At 39.7% G+C, this 22,311-nt stretch overlaps 1 protein-coding gene across 5 annotated transcripts in view; it reads right to left on the bottom strand.

The window, feature by feature from the left end:
• ATRNL1 (attractin like 1) overlaps nt 1-22,311 on the bottom strand; it is a 1,022,247-nt gene that overhangs the window by 757,480 nt on the left and 242,456 nt on the right. For all 5 annotated transcript variants that reach the window (XR_004001240.1, XM_030569367.1, XM_030569368.1 and 2 more), the window contains exons 11-12: nt 10,433-10,517; nt 6,002-6,210 (exon numbers count right to left, since the gene is read on the bottom strand). Coding sequence is in view for 4 of the 5 variants with exons in the window: in XM_030569367.1 (XP_030425227.1) it covers nt 6,002-6,210; nt 10,433-10,517 (294 nt within the window). In the remaining variant the exon portion in view is untranslated. The remainder of the gene's footprint in view (nt 1-6,001; nt 6,211-10,432; nt 10,518-22,311) is intronic.

Here is a 22,311-nt window from a genome sequence, read left to right as displayed (position 1 = left end):
CAAGGAGATGACTCAGGAGACATCTGAGCCATTAGCTATTATCTTTGAAAAGTCATGGAAGACGGGAGAGATTCCCGAAGACTGGAAAAGGGCAAATATAGTCCCAATCTATAAAAAGGGAAATAAGGACAATCCAGGGAATTACAGACCAGTCAGCTTCACTTCTCTACCCAGAAAGATAATGGAGCAAATAATTAAGCAATGAATTTGGAGCAAATAATTAAACAATGAATTTGCAAACATCTAGAAGATAAGGTCAAATAACAGTCAACATGGATTTGTCAAGAATAAATTGTATCAAACCAACCTGAAAGCTTTCTTTGACAGGATAACAATCCTTCTGGAAAGAGGGGAAGCAGTAGTCATGGTATATCTTGACTTTCATCGAATTTTTGATACCCTCTTGCATGACCTTCTCATAAACAAATTAGGGAAATGCAATCTACATGGAGCTACTATAAGGTGAGTGCAAAACCGGTTGGAAAATTGTTCCCAGAGAGTAGTTATCAGTGGTTCACAGTCATGCTCAAAGGGCATAATGACTGGGGTCCTGCAGGGATCAGTTCTGGGTCTGGTTCTGTTCAATATCTTCATCAATGATTTAGATAATGGTATCTATATAAAGTACATGTAATGGTACATTTATAAAGTTTTCAGATGATACCAAGCTGGGAGGGGTTGCAAGTGCTTTGGAGGATAGAATTAAAATTCAAAATGATCTGGACAAACTGGAGAAATGATCTGAAAAACAAAAAACTCACTCAGCACTTCTGCCATTTCCACATTTTCTGTTATTGCCTTTACCCACTCATTGAGCAGTGGGCCTACCCTGTCCTTGGTCTTCCTCTTGCTTCTAATGTACAGTAGAACCTCAGAGTTACAAACACCAAAATTACAAACTGACCAGTCAGTCACACATCTCATTTGGAACCAGAAATATGCTGCTGTCTGATTGTGGAGACAAAAAAAAAAGACAGAAAAAAAAAGGCAAATATTGTAAAAGCAAGTACTGTTTCAGTTAAATGTAAACTACTAAAAAAAGAGAAAGCAGCATTTTTCTTCTGCACAGTAAAGTTTCAAACTGTATTAAGTCAATGTTCAGTAGTAAACTTTTGAAAGAATAGCCATAATGCTTTGTTCAGAGTTGTGAACATTTCAGAGTTACGAATAACCTCCATTTCTGAGGTGTTCATAACTCTGAGGTTCTACTGTATTTGTAGAATGTTTTCTTGTTGCCCTTTATATCTCTAGCTAGTTTAATCTTCTTTTGTGCTTTGGACTTTCTAATTTTGTTCCAACACGCTAGTGTTTGTTTATATTCATCCTTTGTAATTTGACCTAGTTTCCACTTTTTAAAGTTTCTTTTTATGAATTTCAGATCATGGAAGTTGATCATGATCATGGAAGGCTAAGTTGGGGTAGTTTCTTGGCATACTTCCTTTAGTTCCTATACAGTGGAATGATTTATTCTTGTGCCCTTAATAATGTTGCTTTGAAAAACTGCCAACTGTCTCTAACTGTTTTTCACCTTAAACTTGATTCCTATGGGATCTTACCTAGAAGAACTCACTCTCCTCTGATGATCAGGGTCAGGTTCTAAACAACAACACATCGCCTTCTCAAGAAGAGAAAACTGAGGCGGAATTCTCTGGACTTCTTTGTTCTTGCTGGGAAAGAGGTACATATGGGATATTTGTCCCTAACATGTCCCTCTCCAAACATATCAGGGAAACAAGCTTGACTATCTATTACAGGTATTACAGACCTGCAAGTGGCACACTGCTTAAATCCTAGGGATCTCTCCATGATGAAAAACACCCAGAGAACAAAGAGTGAACTACCTAACTGAACTACAGCTATGAAAACTATGTACAGTTTATTTTTAAAAGCTGGCCAATAAAGAAAGCCAAAGTTCAAGAACAACAGAGAACTCCAAACTCTCACATGAGCAGTCAGAAGGAACTGAAAGGGAGACAGTAACCAGGCCCATTTTATACCCTGAGTTCTGCACAAAGATAGTAGGGGTGCATACACTACCCATTGGTACTACTGGCAAAAGTCTCGAACTCAAGTGCACCGTGCACTTATACACATATGCACCTACAGTGGAATCTGTATGTGAACAATGACTTGAAGGAGAACTTCAAATTATTTCAAGACTCTATCCTATGTTATCCAAGGTCTGAGATCTCTCACTCTCAGACCTTAACTATGCTGCTCATGTTGTTTTTCTAGTACAGAGCCCCGACTCATTTTGTGAGGCACTCCAGCAAATGGAGGAGAAGTCAGCCAAGGTCAGCCTTCATGTTTCATGGTCAAAAGACAAAGCTGTAAAACCTAGGATCAGGTCCATCTGCAACTCCAATCTCTTTGAATAATGAAACTGTTGAAGCAGTCTCCAGCTTTTGCTATTTGGGTTCTAAAGTCACTCTATAGAATATGGAATCAACATAATCTCAGCATGACATCCAAATTCATGATCTATTCAATGTGTATCCTCTCTGTACTGCTGTATGGTTGCGAAACATGGACACTATGCCTCTCAGACTCGGCAAAGCTGGAGGTTTTTCCACACAAAATGCCAACATTGTCTATTGGACATAGAGTGGAACAACTTCATTCATAATGCAGAGGTTTACGGTTGCTCTGGTCTACAGACTACTGGGGCTTTTATCTGCAGCTTACACTTTTCGGACATGTCAACTGAATGCCCCAAGATGTTCTGGTAAACACCATTCTTCGAGTGACTTGTAATATACGAGATAAAATTCCACTAACCAAGGGATGGAGGCAGCCCACCAGCAGACCCCCATTGCATGGGTGCATTAAGTCTGTTTTGATGTTGGACTTTTGGCCTGTCAAGCCCTTGGAGCTACACAGGAACAGACAAAATTGCAAACAATTGCTACAGCTGACCATTCGGCTAAGTGCTGAAGACAATGACCATAGTGGTGAGGAGGCATTGAGCCACATTACGCATATCTTGGATCTTCACAAATGCCTGAAGGTCTACAGGACTTCTCCAGGATTAGAATGCCATTCCCCTTACCCACGATACGAGGAATCAAACCTCATTCCCCCTCCCTAATGTTTCCACTGCCTTTTCATGATTTATTTGTATATCTATATGAATGAGAAGACATGATTTGGCTTTTTAGGACGATCAACCTATTATTTTTGTTTCTTTTGAAGTTAGAAATTTTCAAGATTTGGAGGGGAAAAGAGTGGGAGGGGAAAAGTCTTTTAGATCCCTTATGAAATGGTTTACAGAAAAATAAGAAAAAGACAAGAAAAATTCTTCAGAAGCAATTTTGTGTGGTTGACATCTTTCTATGCTTCGCAGCATTTGTTTTGAGCAATCATCAAATAATATGTTTGCAACTTTACATCCTGATGGGAGACAGTTTAGGAGAAAATTGACAGAAAAGTAAACTAGGTTTATATTAGAGGCACAGCAAATTTGCAGAAAGTATGATGGTAAAACAAATATTTAAAGCAGTTCAGCTGTTTAATATTATGGAGCTTATACATGTGTTGCACAGCCACATTTTGAGTGAAGTTTTATATTATTCTCTCAGAAAGATATACAGAATGAGTATCAGATACGTGGAGTTGTACTGTATAACTGTGTTCATATAAATGACAAAAAAACACTTTCAACAGCAATTTAGCTCACAAATTTTAGAAATGGTGTACAATAGCAATTGATAAAGATAACTTGCTATACAGCTATCATGATGCCAAACAGAAAATCATAAGATAGAAACTAACACACATTTTGACATACTACAACATAAAGCATGCAAAAACTGGCTCAGTTCAGTGTTTTTCCAGCTGTGACTGTATTATAATCCCTTACCCAATTCTCCAGTTAGACCTGTGAACTATCTGAGCAAAGGACACTTCCTCTATCCGCTATTTGCGTGTACAGACATGACTATATTGTTAATTGTCATTTTGGGAATCTGTGCTCTGGCTGCCATAATGGTTTCCATGGCTCAGAATAATTTAGGTAATTTTTTTTTAAACACCGCAAAGCAGGGAAAGGTGGAGAAAGAGGGAAGTCACTTCTCTGACTATATTGAGCACCCGGGGTCAAATTCTCTTCTCATTTTTATCAGTGTAAATTCAGATTAACTCTACTGATGTAAATAGAGTTATTTTGGATCTACTTCAGTGTAACTGACAGAAGAATTTAGGTCCTTTTATTTATTCCTATCAGTTATGGTTTGAGTACTTTCTCTTTCATTTGCAGACCTGTAATTTATCACTCTACTTATGGTTCTGCAAGCCTGGCACTACAAGGATGAGCTAACCATAATCCTCGCTAATATATCACTCCAAAGGTCAGACAAACTTTCACCAGCGCATAAGCAAGATGGTCCATTTCAACTCATTATTAATGTAATGAGTGTTCTTCAATCACCGTTATATTTTGTAAGCACCACTTTACAGTGTTTTACACAGGACAGGTGCAGGATATAAAACATGCTAGACAGTAAGATTTATGAATGGTAGATGTGAACTAGGTGAGCTGGCCTTTTGTGATCCTCTGCTAGAAGCTCCGCTATATCCTGCCCTAGTAAGGAGCAGCAAAGGTGAGTCCCTCCAGGCCTGCCTAAAAAGCCTGCACAGCTCAAATTCAAGCTCTTTTCTTCATCTACTGGTCCACTCAATCTTGCTGCCACCTCCATCTGTTCTCATTTCCCTTACTCCCCATTCTCACTCGGTCTAGTTTTTCTGCTTTTTACCTATCTTCCCTCCATCTGTGATGCCTCCTATATCTGGAGCACTGTTCCCATCCTCATCTAATAGGCACCTTCTTTCTCTGTCCTCAAATTCCTCTTTAAAACCCACTGTTTCAAGCAACGCTTCTTTTCTTTTCATCAGTGATCCCTCTTCCCCTCTACAGCTCTTGAACCACATCTTCGCTAGTGTTTTACTATTTTATATAGACCTGACTCTCTTTAGAGATTGAGAACGTCATAGTTTTGTTTGGAAAGCAAATTATTAACCGCTAACATTATAAAACACCTCCAGACCAGCACTAACACTGGCATTTCTGATGTCAAACGAAAAGCAGACGGGTCAATTTGATGATAATATTTTTTAAAACTTAGTGACCTCCAAAACAATGTATAAGAACATAAGAATGGCCATACTGTGTCAGACCAAAGGTCTATCAAGCCCAGTATCCTATCTTCCAACAGTGGCTAATGCCAGGTGCCCCAGATGGAATGAACAGAACAGGTCATCATGAGGTGATCCATTCCCCATTGCTCATTCTCAGCTTCTGGCAAACAGAGGCTATGGACACTATCTTGGCTAATAGCCAGTGATGGACCTATCCTCCATGAATTTATCTAGTTCTTTTTTAAACCCTGTTATAATCTTTGCCTTCACAACATCCTCTGGCAAAGAGTTCCACAGGTTGACTGGGCGGGGTGTGAAGAAATACTTCTTTTTGTTTGTTTTAAACCTGCTGCCTATTAATTTCATTTGGTGACCCCCCCTAGTCCTTGTGTTATAAGAAGGAGTAAATAATACTTCATGATTTTATAGACTGCTACCATATCCTCCCTTAGTCGTCTCTTTTCCAAGCTGAAAAGTCCCAGTTATTAATCTCTCCTCATACAGAAGTTGTTCCATACCTTTGTGATTACTTCCCTTCTTGGAACACTTAGAAATAAAATATTTTACATCTTCTATTTCTTTCCATTCTGACACCTTAATTATAAAATCTTTCCAGTAAAAGGAAGGACCTGTAAGGAAACTAAGATATATCCTGTTATTCACCATTACATTTAATTTCTAAAGAGTTTTCCCTTACAATAAACAAAAGTGAGGGTGATAGCTGTCAATCCTGAAGCACCGTAGGTTAAACAACGGATGTTAAATATAAGAAGATGCCTTTATACAGTCATGGAAGCATTGCTACACTTGACATTATGCACAATTATAATTCAGTGAGGTGCAGAAAAGATTAAAAAAACACTCTTACCTGTTTTTCTGGTACACTTTGCTTCAAGGACATTGTTAGCATGTCCAGATTCCCAGGATTCACAATGGTTTTTGTTCCACAGACATCTTATCCCTGGACCAGCATTTTTACACAGTTCTTCTTGTCTGAATGCTTCACAGTCTGGAGGCTTGTACACAAGGATATCATTCAACAGAACACTTGAAAAACCCCCAAATATGTACATGGACCTAATAACAAAAGAAAGGGAATATAAAATAATTTTTATAAATAAAGCATTATTAAAGCTATACTTATTAAAAGCTCTTGCTTTTTTAGCCACCTTTACATATATTATTGCAGTATTCTTCACAACAGTCAGATTAAGACTGTGTCAGTGTTTCCCTTAAGAACCTCAAAGTTCATGTGGTTTTTTTTTCCAAAAGTTTGCTCCAAGATGAAGTTCAAAGTATGTCTAAACTCAGCCAAACTATACGTATTAGAAAAATATAGTGCAGTACATAGAAAATGGGTGGGAAGAACGAAAAAGGACTGTGCAGGGAACAGTATTCTTTTCTGGTGTGAGGTAATGTGAATATATACTGTATGAACTAGACCTGAACCTTTCAGAAGTGGTGTGCCGAGTCTTCATTTATTCACTTTAATTTAAGGTTTCGTGTGTCGGTAATACCTGGTTTTTTAGAAGGTCTCTCTCTATAAGTCTGTATGTTGTTATAACTAAACCAGTGTTGTATTGTAAAATAAACAAGGTTTTCAAAATGTTTAAGAAGCTTCATTTAAAATTAAATTAAAATGTTGATCTTACACCACTGGCCCGCTCCGCCCACTGCTGGTCTGAGGTTCTGTTCACCTAGGCCGGCAGCGGGCTGAGCGAGGTCTGCAGCCAGGACTCTGGCTGGCAAGGGTCCAGTAGCCAGAACCCCAGACCAGCAGTGGGCTGTGCGGGGCTGGCAGTCGTGACCCCAGCCGCTCAGCCCATTGCTGGTCAGGGGTTCCATCCACCGGCTCCTGCCAGCCAGGATCCCAGCTGCCAGATCCGCTCAGCCCGCTGCCAGTCTGGGGTCTCAGCCCTGCCCACCTACAGTGGGTACCTACCTTCTCACTGGTTCTGGCCCAGTCTCTTCCTCTCTCTGCACTGAGCTGAGGGTGGGAGCACACTGAGAACAGGGCTGGGGGTGAAGGGTCTGGCCAGGAGCTAGAGTGAGGGAGGGGGCTCAGAGCTGGGGCAGGAAATTTGGGTGTGGGGCTTTACCTGGGCAGCTCCCATTTTCTGTGAGGGGTGCAGATGGGAATGTGGGGGTGGGGGGAAGGAGCTCCTGTTTGGTGCTCAGGGTGGGAGCGGGGATGTTGGGGGTGCATGGGGTGTGGGGGGGGCTGGGTATGTTGGGGGAGTGCAAGAGTCAGGGCAGAGGGCTGGGGACATGTGAGGAGTATGCAAGTATCAGGCTAGGGGGCTGGATATGTGTGGGGGTGCCAGAGCCAGGGCTGGGGTCATGTGGGGGATGAAAGAGTCAAGCAGAGGGCTGGGTGTGTATGAGGGGGGGTACAGGGCTCAGGGCACAGGCCTGGGGTGTGTGGGGGGCTAGGGGTGTGGGGGGGGTCAGAGCAGGGGGTTGGGGGGGATATGCCCCTATGCCACCACCCCCTTCCCCAAGGCCCTGCCCCTGCTTCTTCTCTGCCTCCACTGGGAGCAGCGAGCCCACTGACTCTGCTCCTTCTCAACCCTCTCCCTCGCAAGAGCCATCAGCTGATCAGCCGGCAGGGAGGGAGGGACGGAGAGGCGGAGGAGGGGCAGGAACCCAACACACTATGGGAATAGGCAGGGGAGCTGGTAGGACCAAGCTTCAGCCCCCTGCCCCCATGGCAGGGGAAGCGGAGGGTGGAGAAGAGTGGGCTGGGACAGGCTGGGCAGGATTTTTAATGGCACATGGCTGCCTGCCGGGACTCTGGCAGGCAGCAGCATGCCATTAAAAAAATCGGCTCACGTGCCGTCTTTGGCACGCGTGCCATAGGTAGCTGACCTCTGAATAGATGGTCTTCAGTAAGAGATTGGGACCAAAGAGCATTTCTCTTTGAGACAGAAGATTCCAAGGACAAGTAACACCAGCTAGCAGTCATGGACATATTTCTTAGCTAGCAGTAAATTTCTGGATTTGAGGACATAGTTCTTCCCCCTTCTCATTTAAAAGTAAGAAGATCTGAAGAATTAATCTAGATCTCTCAAGCATCATATACTCCCAAGTGGACCTCCTGTTTGGTAGTGATACAGGTATCAATGGGCTCTGAGGCACCTCCAAAGCAGTACAGTTTATGTTAAAAAGAGCTATAATAATATAGTAAGATCTGAAGAACAACTGGGTATTTTACTGCCATTTTAATTCATTGTTAGCAGCCAAATCTTAAAGCTTCAGATATAGTTTAGATAAGAATCTGAATCCTTTAAATTTCACTTATCACTATTTGTAAGAAACTAGCAATAGGTAAACTCTTTCATTATGAGCAATTCTTTTCTGCTAATGAAACAATCTACATATATTTCATTAGTGAATCTGAAGTGCAGTGTTTGCTGATCATTGTAATTTGCTGTGTTATTTATCTCAAGGAACTATTTTCATAAATATTATATATTATTGCATTATTTTAAAGTAATATAATATTCATATGTAAAGTAACATATACTCTAATTATTGATGGGTTTAATTATTTACACATTCAGATTGGAAAATGATAAATCATGTAAAAAAGGCAACATACAATTGTTGGCATTTAAAAGTGATCATTTATGCTATCAACAGCTGCCACATGTTAGAACATGTGTGAAACCCATGAGAGAGAGCCAATGAAAAAATGTTCTTTGAGGTTCTTCTAGCTAAGTTTCCTATAAAACTCTTCCTTCAGAGGGATAATGTTTGCTCCACCATCACTGAAGCAAAGAGTTTGGCCATCAAGTCCTGCAAACCTCAAATGATCTGCCAAAAGCTAAAGCCACTTGCACAGAGGCCACGTGTGTACATGCCAGCTCTGAGGCCCACAGTATTGACCTCCCATTCCCTGCCAAAATAGCCATGTTAGGTGTCCTCTGTGGACAGCAACCTTTACAAGGGGTTTGCTGGGGGTTGAAAAAATAATATAGCTTGGAGCTGGTAACGGTTGGTACATACTGACTTTAATGATTATCACTGCATGGCAATCATGCAATGCTTACTTTTTCACAGAGTAAGCAAATTTCCCCTAGAAGTTTATAATTTTTTACACTAAATAACCTACAGTGTGTTACTGAATTTAGAAAATGAATTTATACATTACATCCAAGTGATTACTATATTTGGTGTTGGATTTCAAACACACTGTAAATCACTAAACATCCTCGCCACACATTAACTATTGGGGACCTTTGTTCAACTGTATGGTGAAAGTGAATTGCCCCCTTTAACTGCAAAGATCCAGCAAGGTAGGAAGAGGGTTGTTGCCCCTTTATGCAGCCCTCTCTCCCCGAAAGGATTACCAGTTCCAGCTAAAGATGTAGGAAGAAACACGACTGGATGAGGTCAGTTGGGGCAGGAGACACTACCCCCTTCCAGCTGACTGGAAGTGTGTGGGAGGTTATTTATACCCAAGGCAGTTCCAAGAAAGACCTCTAATGCAGACCAGGCTAGCATCAACTACCCTCCCCACCTATGGATCTTTATCTGCTGTGGCCATTAAGCTAGTCACCCCTTTTCTCAGGGAGGCTGGGAAGGAATTTTCTCTCAGAAAGGTTGAGAAGAGGTGGGTTTTTCACCTTTCACAGCGGGTTAGGGATCTGCTGGACTAGGAAATGGGGGTTGGGCCTGCACATGTACTCCATATAGAATGGTTATATGGTGATCAGTTAAAATTCATTGGTAAAGGCATCCTTTAAACATGGCATCCTTTAAATGAGCAGCAACAGGGCATTTTGGGGCTCCTGCAGCTGGTATGGTGGGGAGTCAATCCCCCACCTTTTATAGCCACAAAAGGTCGGGGGGGTTGCAGAAGCAGAATGGATGGGACCAGGATTGAAAAGGGGGAGGGCTGACAGCAGCCCCTTGAGTATATGGAAATATGTATGGTATTACCTGCACTGTACAATTATATGCCAGGTACTCCCAAATATTTAAGAATAAAGTTGCAGCATAATCAAAAAATCACATCCAGTGCCCCCTGTCCTCGCAGAGCCAGACAAATGCTCTACCCCCAGATTTATATAAACATTCTCTAAATCAACATGTTCCACAACTACCCCAAAGAAATGATTTGATGTACTGATGACCAGGATATGTAATGTTGTTCTTGATGTTATTTATTAACATGAATAGTAGCCCTCAACTGTACACATCATGGAATTGCACTTTATGTAAATATTACTGTCATCATAGGTTTTTTTTCTTCCTGCAAAAATGGTCAGAGACACTTAAAACATGCTTCATTTACCCATTACTGACAACTGCAGTGTGTCCAAATCTGTTCAAATCTCGATGCAGATTAGGTTTTGGTAAAATTTTCCATTCATCACAAGCTAAAAGACAAAAGGAAAGAATACCATTTCCTGTAATAAAGTTTCAAGAGACTTTCGCAAAATATGTGACATATGTAAATACTAAGATTAAATCAAAGCCATATATGGGCTATTTTTAGAGGAAAGTAACAATTTGAAACATGTCTTTTTAAAATGCCTTGATTAGCAATGCTAGTATATGATACCCACTTGAAAAACAAATATTCTTTCTGTTCTAAGATATATTTAAATACTTATAGGATACAAACATATTTAAATACTTCGTTAAAATCATTTTTACCTTAGTGATAACTAATTTTTCAAATGTCAGGGTAAAATATAAAAAACTCCAAAGCAAAAGTCACTTCAGTATAAACTTCAAGTCTTGGCAATATCAACTTTAGTTTGGTTACCTAGACAGACTATTTTTTTTTAAAAAAAAGTATAGTAATTGTTCTTAACTTTAAAGCCAAAGGTATTGTTGAGAAATAATATAAAAGCAATATATTGCTGCAATGTAGTCTGCTTTATTCTTTCAAACACACTAACAGATATGAAATTTCTTATACTCTTTCCCCACACCTAACTTCAGGAGAGCATACTTATGTCACTAATACTTTGCTATAAATCAGATGTTTTCTTTTTTTAAACACAGAATAGCCATAGGTAAGTAATTGTGAGATTGTAAAATATAAACCAAGTAATTCAAACCAGCAAAAATGCCTATTCAGTAATATGAGCATGCACAAGGGTTATCATTAGAGAGAAATATTATATTATCAAAAATTGGAGGGTGAAAAGGCAGCTAACTACTTAACAATGAGCCAGGCTGACCTACTTCAAAGCACTTTTACAGCTGTTCAGGAATTAGGGTTGTTTGCTAATTAAGGTTGCCTTTGGATACACATGCAAATTAGATTTGCAATGCCAACTATTTATAATGTTGTAGAGATGCTTTGTATTTTTAATGTAAAATTATCAAGATAGGATGTGCAAGAGCTGCTGCAAACCCATTTTATAGGGGGAAATAGGATGGGTATAGCTAATTTGGATAATGGTTCTTGACAATCACAGAAGAATAGTTTCTAGTCTGAAGTCTCCTCTAATTCCTCGACTGCCTCTTCCAGAGGTTCAGAGGGTCTAGATATAGAGGGTGAAGGAGAATGCCTCGACCTCACGCTGGGTGGACTTGGAGGCTTAGGGTACTGTTGGCAGTACACTGCCTGTGGGCCCCAGTAAGGCCACTGTGGTGGAAATGGTATAGATGGTGGCATCCTTTTGTTCCTGTACCAGCCTTGAGTTTCAGATCCTGAGTGATATTCACGGTGTTCTGGTGGACCTGGTCTAGTAGCTGCAAGGAAAGGCTAGGAGTGACAGGATGAGTAGATTTACCCTTAATCCTCATTGTCTTCATCACTAAATAAAGCTGATCTGGGCAGTGTAAGAAGATGGTTCAGTATCAAACGTGCTGGAATGAGGTCGATACCAAATAGTGGAGATTCTGGTGCCGAGGAGACCAGAAGATTTTTGTGGTGGAGAAATTGTTGCAATACCAACAGCTTCGATAAGAAGGTGTTGTCAGTGGTACTGATGTGCTGCAGAGGCAGAAGGGGGCGCCATAGCCTGTAGCGTTGCCAAGCAGCCAGGTGCCACATGTTTGAGCTGCTCCAGTGGTACTGAGGCAGAAACTGTAGGGTCTCCCTTTACTGCCTTTTTCCAAGCCAGCCTGCTTAGGGTCTCCTAAAGTGGATCACCCCAAACGACCATCCTCAAAGAAGAAGTGAAGGTTGCAGTCAGAGTTCCGTGCACCTCTACTGTGTTTAGATGATACCAGGGCATGCTTTGGTATTGAATGCTGAGTATCACAGGGTTCAAATATAGTTGAGTATTGGACATAGAGGGTTCCTCAGTACCAAAACTGCTTGAAGCCTCATGGGGTGCTAGGTCATGGTAGAGCCTCTTAGGTTAAGCTTCTTGCTAAGGAGATTTGGAGCTACTCTTTGCAGAAGATGTAGCAGAATTCAATTTTATTTATTTTAAAATTTTGATGGATAGAATCATAGACCAACAGGGTTGGAAGGGACCTCAGGAGATCATCTAGTCCAACCCCCTGCTCAAAGTGGAACCAATCCCCAGACAGATTTTTGCCCCAGATCCCTTAAATGACCCCCTCAAGAATAGAACTCACAACCCTTGGTTTAGCAGGTCAATGCTCAAACCACTAAGCTATCCCTCCCCCCTTATTTTTAAGAATGATGTTCAATTTTATCAATTTAAATTTTTGATTGTGGAAAATTATGAGGAAGTCAGACAATTATTTAATTACAGTACATACTGAGATTCAAAAACTGTTAAATGACTGCTAACACAAACTGTCAACATCACATATCAAAATATAAAAGGTACCTATCCTTAAATCAAACTCTAGTTCTCAAGTTGCATTTTTCTTACTTTGTGTTTCTGTAAATTTCAATTATAAATGAATGGAATTTTTTTCCCCCCATCAGCTTGTGTATGTGTATGGCAAAATTGACATTTACTGACTTTTACCAATAAAAATCTCATTCTTCCAAGCCTAACTATGAAGTATGAATGGGATAACTTGTTAAATAAGCAGCATTGCTAGATGCTCCATCTCAGGCCAAGGCGGTTGAGCTGAAACTGAGGGCAGTTCATCCACCACACCCTGTGCATCCTCCATACAGGGCACAAACGATAGCTAGGGAGCATGTGAGGACTGAATGGGCACTGTTGCCAGAACTCTCCAATTGAAGATACCAGGGGCACATGTGCACATGAAGTAGAGCACCCCCAGGGACATCACTTGAAGAACTTCCAATTCTAACACTAGGCCAGCAATGTATCACTTTTGATCACAAGCCTCTGAGCAAGGTGAGGATGATATTAAACATAAAGATGTGTATATCCCATATCCCTGTGGAACAGCAGTATTGAATGCAGTTATGTAATTTAAATTATACAAGAGCTTCAGACAGAGACTTATATTATTTATTGGAAAATAAAAGTAATGAACAATTATTAATTCAATTTCTATTTCAGGAATATTTTCTCATTTAAACTAAACAAGGCATATTTTATCCTTATACTCTCCCAGCACTATCTTTCAGTTATACTGTAAATTCAAAGTTCAGCTACAATTCAGTGCATGTTAGCAGAAGTAGTTTGTTTGACTACATGGGAAGATATATGTATTTGGGGACAGAAGAAAAACATTTAAAATTAAAACCACATAACACTATATTTTCATCTGATCTAGAAAAAATTCAGAATGATTTTTGTATGTATTTTTTAACAAAAAGGTAAGATTTAACATAGAAGGAAAACCATAAAACCATTATTAAAAGCTGGTTTTAAGATAAGAAACTTTTGCAGACTGGAGATACAATAATTCCTAGCTTGCTGATGTTATTTGTCAAACTGGCAGGTCTTTAAGTAGAGTAAAGGGGAAAAAAAAACATGTTATAAATAGCCTTTCCTCTTATCTCTTCTAGGCTTCTCAATAACTACTGAACATTGAAGAGAGCACTGTGCTAGAAAAATACTTTTCCTGAGCTTTAAACTCCTGATCAGGGTTTCTCTTGGAAATACAGATTAGTTCACGTGAAATGCAGGAGTTGCCAAGTGACTATATGCTTAGTACAAAATATAATTTGTTGCTGTTTAAATTTTGTCTTGCTTATTGCAAAGTGCTTGAATGTTTAGACTTACTGAAAACTATAATTATCTTTCCCTGCTCTCTTTTCAGACATTATTCCTATGATTTAATACAATACATTAGTACAAAAATTCTAAGAACCATAAAAAAGATAAACAAGTAATAAGCATATCAGGACTTTTCGATACTGTTAACCCTTCTTCATTCTCCTTTCTGTATTAAATCTAATTTCAACTGTAAGCTCCTTGGGATAGGGAGCAATTATTACTCCTGTCTGTAAAGTGCCATCTATAGCTATTGCATTGGCTAAATAATATAGTTCTCAGGAAGTTTTAGTAATATGGCTACATTTCCCATTGTCTCAGCATGTAAACTCATTTCATATTGTATATAATTGAGGCCTATTCCTCTCAAAGAAAATGGGATTAAGGAGATAAGGGATCTTCATTCACCATTTGTTTAGAGTAGAAGGTGACTAGCAAAACACTCCTAATGCCTTAAATTATGAAATTGTAGGGAAGGCTTTCTTTCCCATATACCTGTATAAAGGCATTACACTAGAAAGTTGTACTGCTTTAACTGTACCAATGTAGTTAAAGTACCATAGATACCCTCTCTCCCCCTTGCAGATGCAGTATAAAGATGCTTATACCAGTATGGCTTTTTCCTGTAAGGGAAGAAGAATAACCTGTAACAGTATACCACCTTTATATGTGCACCCACAGTGCCAGTACAATTATATTGGTTAAAAAAAAAAAGTCACACACCTAACTGATTAAAGTTGTACTAGGACAGGCTACAGACTAGGCTTAAAATATTACAATCAGCTCAGATGTGCTGGAGACTGGTTGGAATGGAGACTCTGTGTATAGGACTAGAAAGAGAATTATGTCACCCCAGCTCTGTATTGCAGATTCCTTTTTGAGTGACTTACACTTTCTGCCCAGTTTTTAATAATCAATAATTTAAATAGTGGGCCAAATTCTCAGTTGATGTAAATAGGCATAGTTCCATTAACTTCAAGACTGAAAGTCAATTGAGCTGTTGCAATGTATATCACCTGAGAATCTGAGCCACTATATCCAGTTCAAATTTTAAATTTATTAAAATCTAGGGGCAACCAATACCTGGCAGATGTCTTTCGAGCACACGGTCTTTACTCATTTGAACTACAATTTGCTTTTGGTCTTTCCTGTAAACACTATTTTGGGTACCTTCAGTTAAGATATTTTAAAAGTTAAAAGTCCTAGCATAAGATCGACCCTTGTAAACTTAATAATGTACTTCAGTCACTAAAAGGTTTTATACAGTATCTTGCTGAAGAGTGTTAAATGAGTTAGACAGCCCTTTTGCAGTAAAAGCCAGAAAAGCATGTAAGGAAAGCTGTGGGCATGAGAGAGAGAAGCAAAGATGGCAAAAAATATGAGCTATCTGGGATCCACTTAGAGATTCTACTTGTGTATGTTTTTTGTACTAAGCCTACACAAGTTGCTTTGAAAGCTACGAGTGATGTCATCACTAGAGACCTCACACCTAATTTATTTTTAATAGAGGTAATACAATAGCCATGCTGTGTAGTGGCAATATGATAAAACAAAATCAACTGAATTGTGACTTAAAAGCTCCATATAAACATCTCTAATTTCTATGGACAAGTACAAAGTAAACATTCCAAGCACCGCCCAAGATTTTTGCAAGAGTCTTGTGCAACAATTCGAAAAGACACTCCCGTATGTCAGAGAGAGACTGCAAAACAAAGTACAATACTTAGAATCGCATTGTCTTTCTCCCCACTGTATTACCCTGTTGTGGAAAAGACATCCACTCAGTTGACTTGGGTCAGACAAGCCGAGCCTCCTTTTATTGTTTTAACAAGATTACAAGTATGCATACAAGGAGAGACAGCGTAACCCCATGCAAGAGGTAGGCTGCTCTGCCCTTTACAATTTTACCAAGCTTATAAAGGTTAAAACCGCAAAACATCATACATAAACATACCCATATTTGGGTTATATTTGCTAACGCTGCAAATTAAGATTAATATCTTTACCGTATCTGGCATAAAATATTGTAAATCAGCAAGCTATTTCAACATGTTTCATATGTTTTGGCAGTGATTGCGCTGGTCATTCTGTAACCCCTCCTTGCGGTTACCTTAAGTAAGCAATATTTGCCACACTATACTTGCCTAAAGCTGAGCTGGCACCCAAGGGACCCCTTGTCGTCCTCCTCCCAGTTCCTCTTTTGTCAGTGTTTTATACCCCGTTTCTTCATACCTAGTTTTTTTACACCCCAGTTTCTTCATGCCTCAGTGCTCAGTATGCTGATAAACAAATTGTTCTTATTTAGCATTGGTTTAGTTAAAGCCTGAGGCCTGCATATAGGGGCCTGTAAAAACAATTGCAAAGCTTATGTAACGAGACGGGGGGTTATGTTCCCTATCAACCCCAATTCTATCTCTGCCTATAATAGAATACTGGAATACTGTGTGAAATTCTGGTCTCCCATGTCCAAGAAAGATTAATTCAAATTGGAAAAGGATGATCCGAGGAATGGAAAACCTACCTTATGAGAGGAATCTCAAAGAGGTGGCTTGTTTAGTCTAACCAAAAGAAGGCTGAGGGGACATACAATAGCTCTCTATAAATACATCAGAGGGATAATATATCAAGGAGGGAGAGGAGTTATTTAAGTGCCAATGTGGACACAAGAACAAATGGATATAAACTGGCCATCAACAAGTTCAGACTCAAAATTAGGTGAAGTTTCCTAACCATCAAAGGAGTGATGTTCTGGAACACCCTTCCAAGGAGAGAAGTGGGGGCAAAACACTTAACTGGCTTCAAGACTGAGTTTGATAAGTTTATGGAGAGGATGGTATGATGGGAGTGCCTATGATGGCAGGTGACCAATTGACTGCCAGTAGCAAAACTCCCCAATGGCTAGAGACAGAATACTAGATGGGGAGGGCTCTGAGATACTATAGAGAATTCTTTCACAGGTATCTACCTGGCAGGTCTTGGTAAGTGTGTGGAGTAATGTAGTGGAAGTAATTTCAAGACATTTGTTTGCTGCCCCTTCCCTCCTCCGCTCTCCCAGTGCTCCTGAATCACATGGGGATGCCCACATGCAGATGGAGCCTATTGGTACCAGCAAAAGCCCCAGCTAAAGGGCAGTGACCCCATTATTGTGCATTGGTTATTCCTTCCCTCTCCCGTGTTCTAATCCTTGGGAGGCTATCTGGGAATGCATTTAAGAGATGGGGAAGATTTTTGCTTATATTAGGTTTTCTAGGGCCACGTCAGGAATGATGAAGCTTTGGGACTTGGTTGCCAAATACCCAGTTAATCTTGAAGTTTTATTTACAAGTTTAATTGGAATTATAAATAAAGTTGCGGCCAAAGCTATTCTTTAACCACATTTACTTCAGCCAGAATCATTCTGGGACATTAAACAGTAGAGCAAAGCTGGCACTCAGCCATATAAGATGCTCCTCTCTTCCACTGTCAAACCATTTTTCTTCCTCGATAAGATTTTAGCTCAGACTTTTTGTCATTAACAATTGCAAATACTTTCAGCTCCTTTTAATTAAAAGTAAAGTGTATAGTCAGTGCACCAAAGTTCATTCTGGACTCTGCATATAGTTTTTGTTTGGCTCAGTGTTTTAGGATTCTGGGTGGACAGCAAATAAAATATCATTAAAGTTTGGCACAAGACTAGCAAACTTATTTTCCAGTTTGTTCCACATAGAACAAAGCTTTTTCTTTGTTCTGATAATAAAAAAGTCCCACCTCTCACCAAATGTAAAGCCAGACCTGTTTGAAACAGCATGAAATAAATTTTAACTACAGGTGGAACATCCACAACAGAGCCTACATACACAGTAACAAATCCCTAAACTACATTTAAAAAAAAAAGTCTGAGTTTGACTACTAAATAAAGCAATTAGTGCATTATACTGTTATGATTTTGCTTTTCTAATACTGCAGTGATAAATGGCTAATTGCTAGTACAGACTGCACCAGAGCTACATTTATGACTTAAGTGCTCAAGAATACATAAAATTTAATCCATCACAGCTGCTGCTTACCATTCTCTTTGGGACAGCACACTGATAATCCATTTGTAATTACAGATTTTTTTGTTCAAGGACATAACATATTCTTTTTATTAAATACTGTTTTCATAGATTTTCAAATTAATATGTACTATCTCTGCTATTATCAAATATTGGAATTAGAGTATATAATTTTAAAAATTTATCTATAAACAAATTTCTATTTTTTTTAACAACAAATGTAAACAAACTCTTTGATTACAAGTGAAATTAAAGTTAGTCTCAGGAGTCAAACTAATGCATTTTCCAGACAGGAAAGAAAGCTTTCAATATTTATTTCAGTAACATGCAAACAACTCAGTATTTTATTACTAATACTGTATTGGACAGGAAACTGAATTTACATTTAGTGTAATATTAATCTATATATTAGATATTATATTATATTAATATAATCTTTGGGAATGTATCAGCAGAAATCCAGGTTCTATAGAGGCCTGCCTGAGACACACTATGGAATATTATATCTTTTTTAGACTGCATTGTCCTTTTACTGAATGATCCCAAAATTCTTTATACAGACACAGAGTCCTGAAATGCAGCTACATCCAGGTAGCAGATGGAGCAGCTGTTCTGTTCCAGCAACACTACTCTTATTAATATGTATATACACCTGCACACTCTCTGCCAAAATCAATCAATCAATCTATAAGCATTTCTAATGCACCCAGATACCTCAGTAAGTGCCATATTTGAAATAAGAGAACACAAACTTCTTTATTTGAAAGGAGAAAGAATAACTTAGGCACATAGAATGTAATTGTTGAAGTTAGAATTCAGCCTGGACATCATAACTGACACCCTTACCCTTGCAAAAAGCACCCTATTCATCAAAAGTAGTACAGACTCTGTTTTAAGATTCCTCTCAACTTCAGGGTAAGAGCTGTACCTACTGAATCACCAAACGAATACCACCATTCTCTGGAGCACTGGTTTTCTTTTCAAGCTTCCCATCAAAGAATTGATATGACCCAATCCATCTTGTTTTATAAACTTTGATCGGCATAAAAATCCATCAGATTTAAAACTCTGATTGTACTTACAGGCCTTGTCTTTGCTAGGAAAAAATGTTCCATTCTTAACTGCAGTTAAGTTAAAATCCTAGTGAAGCTAAGGTTGTAGTTTTCAATCTAGTTAGCAGGTTGATTGAGAGGTTAGGCTCCCCCATAGCAGGTAGAGTTAAAAATTAATTCATCTGAACACTACAAACTGTCTTGGCTTCACGTTTGTTAACTCCAGTTACCTAATGAGTTAAGAAAACACCTTTTTTCCTAGTGAAGGAACAGACTCAAGCCCACAGTGAATTCATTTGTGGATACAATGATGGGGTAGAGAAAAATGTGCATGATCTCTTTAACTCTAGGAAAATCATATGCAGAACCAACCGAAACTGTTTGAATAGACCAACAGAGTTTTCATTTAAATAACTCATTTGGGACCAAGATCTGCACAATTTTAAGATTTTCTCTGCTGAATATATCCTATAATATTTTTTCCAAACTTTTGAAAGCTGAGCTCCCCGTCAGGAAAATAAAACCAATCATACCCCCTGCCTTTAATCCCACCATCTATTATTTTCATCTTCATTTATGCATCTTCCATGCCAAGCTTTCTGACTAGTTCCCTTGTGGCCCACATTTTTGAAGACTCTGCTTTAATGAATAAGATCCAGCTTTAGAAAATATAACAACGGGCAATATGTATACACCTCTACCCCGATATAACACTGTCCTCAGGAGATAACAATCTTACTGCATTATATCGAACTTGCTTTGATCCACCAAAGTGCACAGCCCCGCCCACCCGGAGCACTGCTTTACTGCATTATATCTGAATTTGTGTTATATCGGGTCACGCTATATTGGGGTAGAGGTGTGTGTGTATATGTATACAAACACACACACACACACACAATTTTTTGCAAGCCTACAATAATATTATAGAAAATTAGGTAGCAATTTACACACTATTTAACATACAACGTTCATCAATCCTATAAAGTGAGAATATCACAACAACCAATGGGAACAGATAGTGGCCTATCTGTAGCAGCACAAGTGAGTATGGGGACATGAGGTGACCTTTAATTACTTTTGCCAGCTAGCATAACTACACAGTGCTCTGTAGGAAGAATGCTACGCCAGGTAACAGTATGCAAGCGGTATTTCCTCTTGGTGCAAAGGGGAAACCCAGAAAGCAGAATGTGATTTTCTCAATCACACTTTGCCTTCTGGTCTGCTCCACGACCAGCACAACAATGTACTAACCATTGCATTGAGTTCATGGCAAAGCCACAAATTAGCACAAGAACATAAGAAGTGAATATGACAGAAAAAAATGTGTAATGGATATTGATTTAAATTTCTTTCCGTGCTGGGTATGAGCCATACAAGAACTGTAAGGTATGGAGGTAGATTTTCCCCTCTGCTTTGTACCTTATTGCTAGCATACAGCAGTCCTAACACCAGCATAGCCATCCCAAAGAAGATCACCCAAATATAGGGGAATCTTTCAGCAGTTTTGTGCATCTTACAATATAAAATAAAAATTATCAACATTTCGTGAAAGAGTTGCACATTCTACTACAATACAGTGTCAAAAAATTAAGCACAAACATTGTGATGAATGCTTTCTTCCCTCTGGGACCAAATTGGCGGAGGCCTGCTGGGTTTCTCACCTTCCTTGTATCAGAGGGGTAGCCGTGTTAGTCTGGATCTGTAAAAGCAGCAAAGAATCCTGTGGCACCTTATAGACTAACAGACGTTTTGGAGCATGAGCTTTCGTGGGTGAATACCCACTTCCTCAGATGCATGTAGTGGAAATTTCCAGGGGCAAGTTTCTTCATGAGGTTGATGGATTTCCACTCCATACGGCTAAATGCAGTGCCTTGCATGGCGTCAAGTATCAGAGGGGTAACCGTGTTAGTCTGGATCTCTAAAAGCAGCAAAGAATCCTGTGGCACCTTATAGATTAACACATGTTTTGGAGCATGAGCTTTCGTGGGTGAATACCCACCATGCAAGGCACTGCATTTAGTCGTATGGAGTGGAAATCCATCAACCTCATGAAGAAACTTGCCCCTGGAAATTTCCACTACATGCATCTGAGGAAGTGGGTATTCACCCACGAAAGCTCATGCTCCAAAACGTCTGTTAGTCTATAAGGTGCCACAGGATTCTTTGCTGCTTTCACCTTCCTTGCAGCATCCTGGAGGTGCACTCAGGTTGAATAATAATATGTGGCAGTAGCTGGTAGGAATGTTAGTTCATCACAATTTTCAGCCAGTTTCCAGTGTGATTAGAAGGCTAAAAGGGATGGGTCCCAGGAGTAAAACAAAAGACCTGGGATTCTGCTGATATGCTTTGTACCCACAGGATAGGGGGAGACCTCATGGCATTCATGAGCCAAAGTCCTCTCCCTGTTTTAGTATCCTCTGTCCCCCTCAAGGGAGAGAGGAGCGTATGTGAAAGGATTCAGAAGAGTGAGCTAGCTGAGTCCTAGGGATAACTGAGAAGAGAGTCGACCCTGAGTTATGGGTTATATGGTAGGAACCCTGTAACTCCACAGTGGAATCACTTAAAACGCCCGCTATTTGAAAGTACAGGCAACAGGGAGGGTACTGCCCTCCTCTGTGTTAAGTTTAATAAAGTTGTGGCTGCTGCTTAAAATCCCTGTGTCTATCTTGACTCGCTAATGTGTCCTGATCAATCTAACTGAATCTTGAGTCTGGGTGCACAAGAGAAAGCAGGCTCCAACCAGCAGCCACTATTTATTAGTTCCTCCTCATGAGCAAGTGGGCAGCCAGGGACAAGGAGTGCAGTGGGAAATGGTTGGTTGGAAGGGTGGTGGAGTAAGTACATCTGGTAACAGGTCAACAGCACACTCCTCACATCATGAGCAAAACAGAATCTCCACAAGAATTCTGACTCAGCAGGGTGTTGCCCCATACACTGGGTTTATGGTTTAGTCTCCATCTAGCCCTAAATTACACTGGTCTACAATTTTTGAGAAGTCGTCTGCTT

The sequence above is a fragment of the Gopherus evgoodei genome, chromosome 7 (assembly GCF_007399415.2).
Source record: "Gopherus evgoodei ecotype Sinaloan lineage chromosome 7, rGopEvg1_v1.p, whole genome shotgun sequence".
NCBI classification, from domain to species: domain Eukaryota; kingdom Metazoa; phylum Chordata; order Testudines; family Testudinidae; genus Gopherus; species Gopherus evgoodei.
Note: the sequence above shows the minus strand (reverse complement) of the source record. Positions and strands in the feature narration are given on the sequence as shown.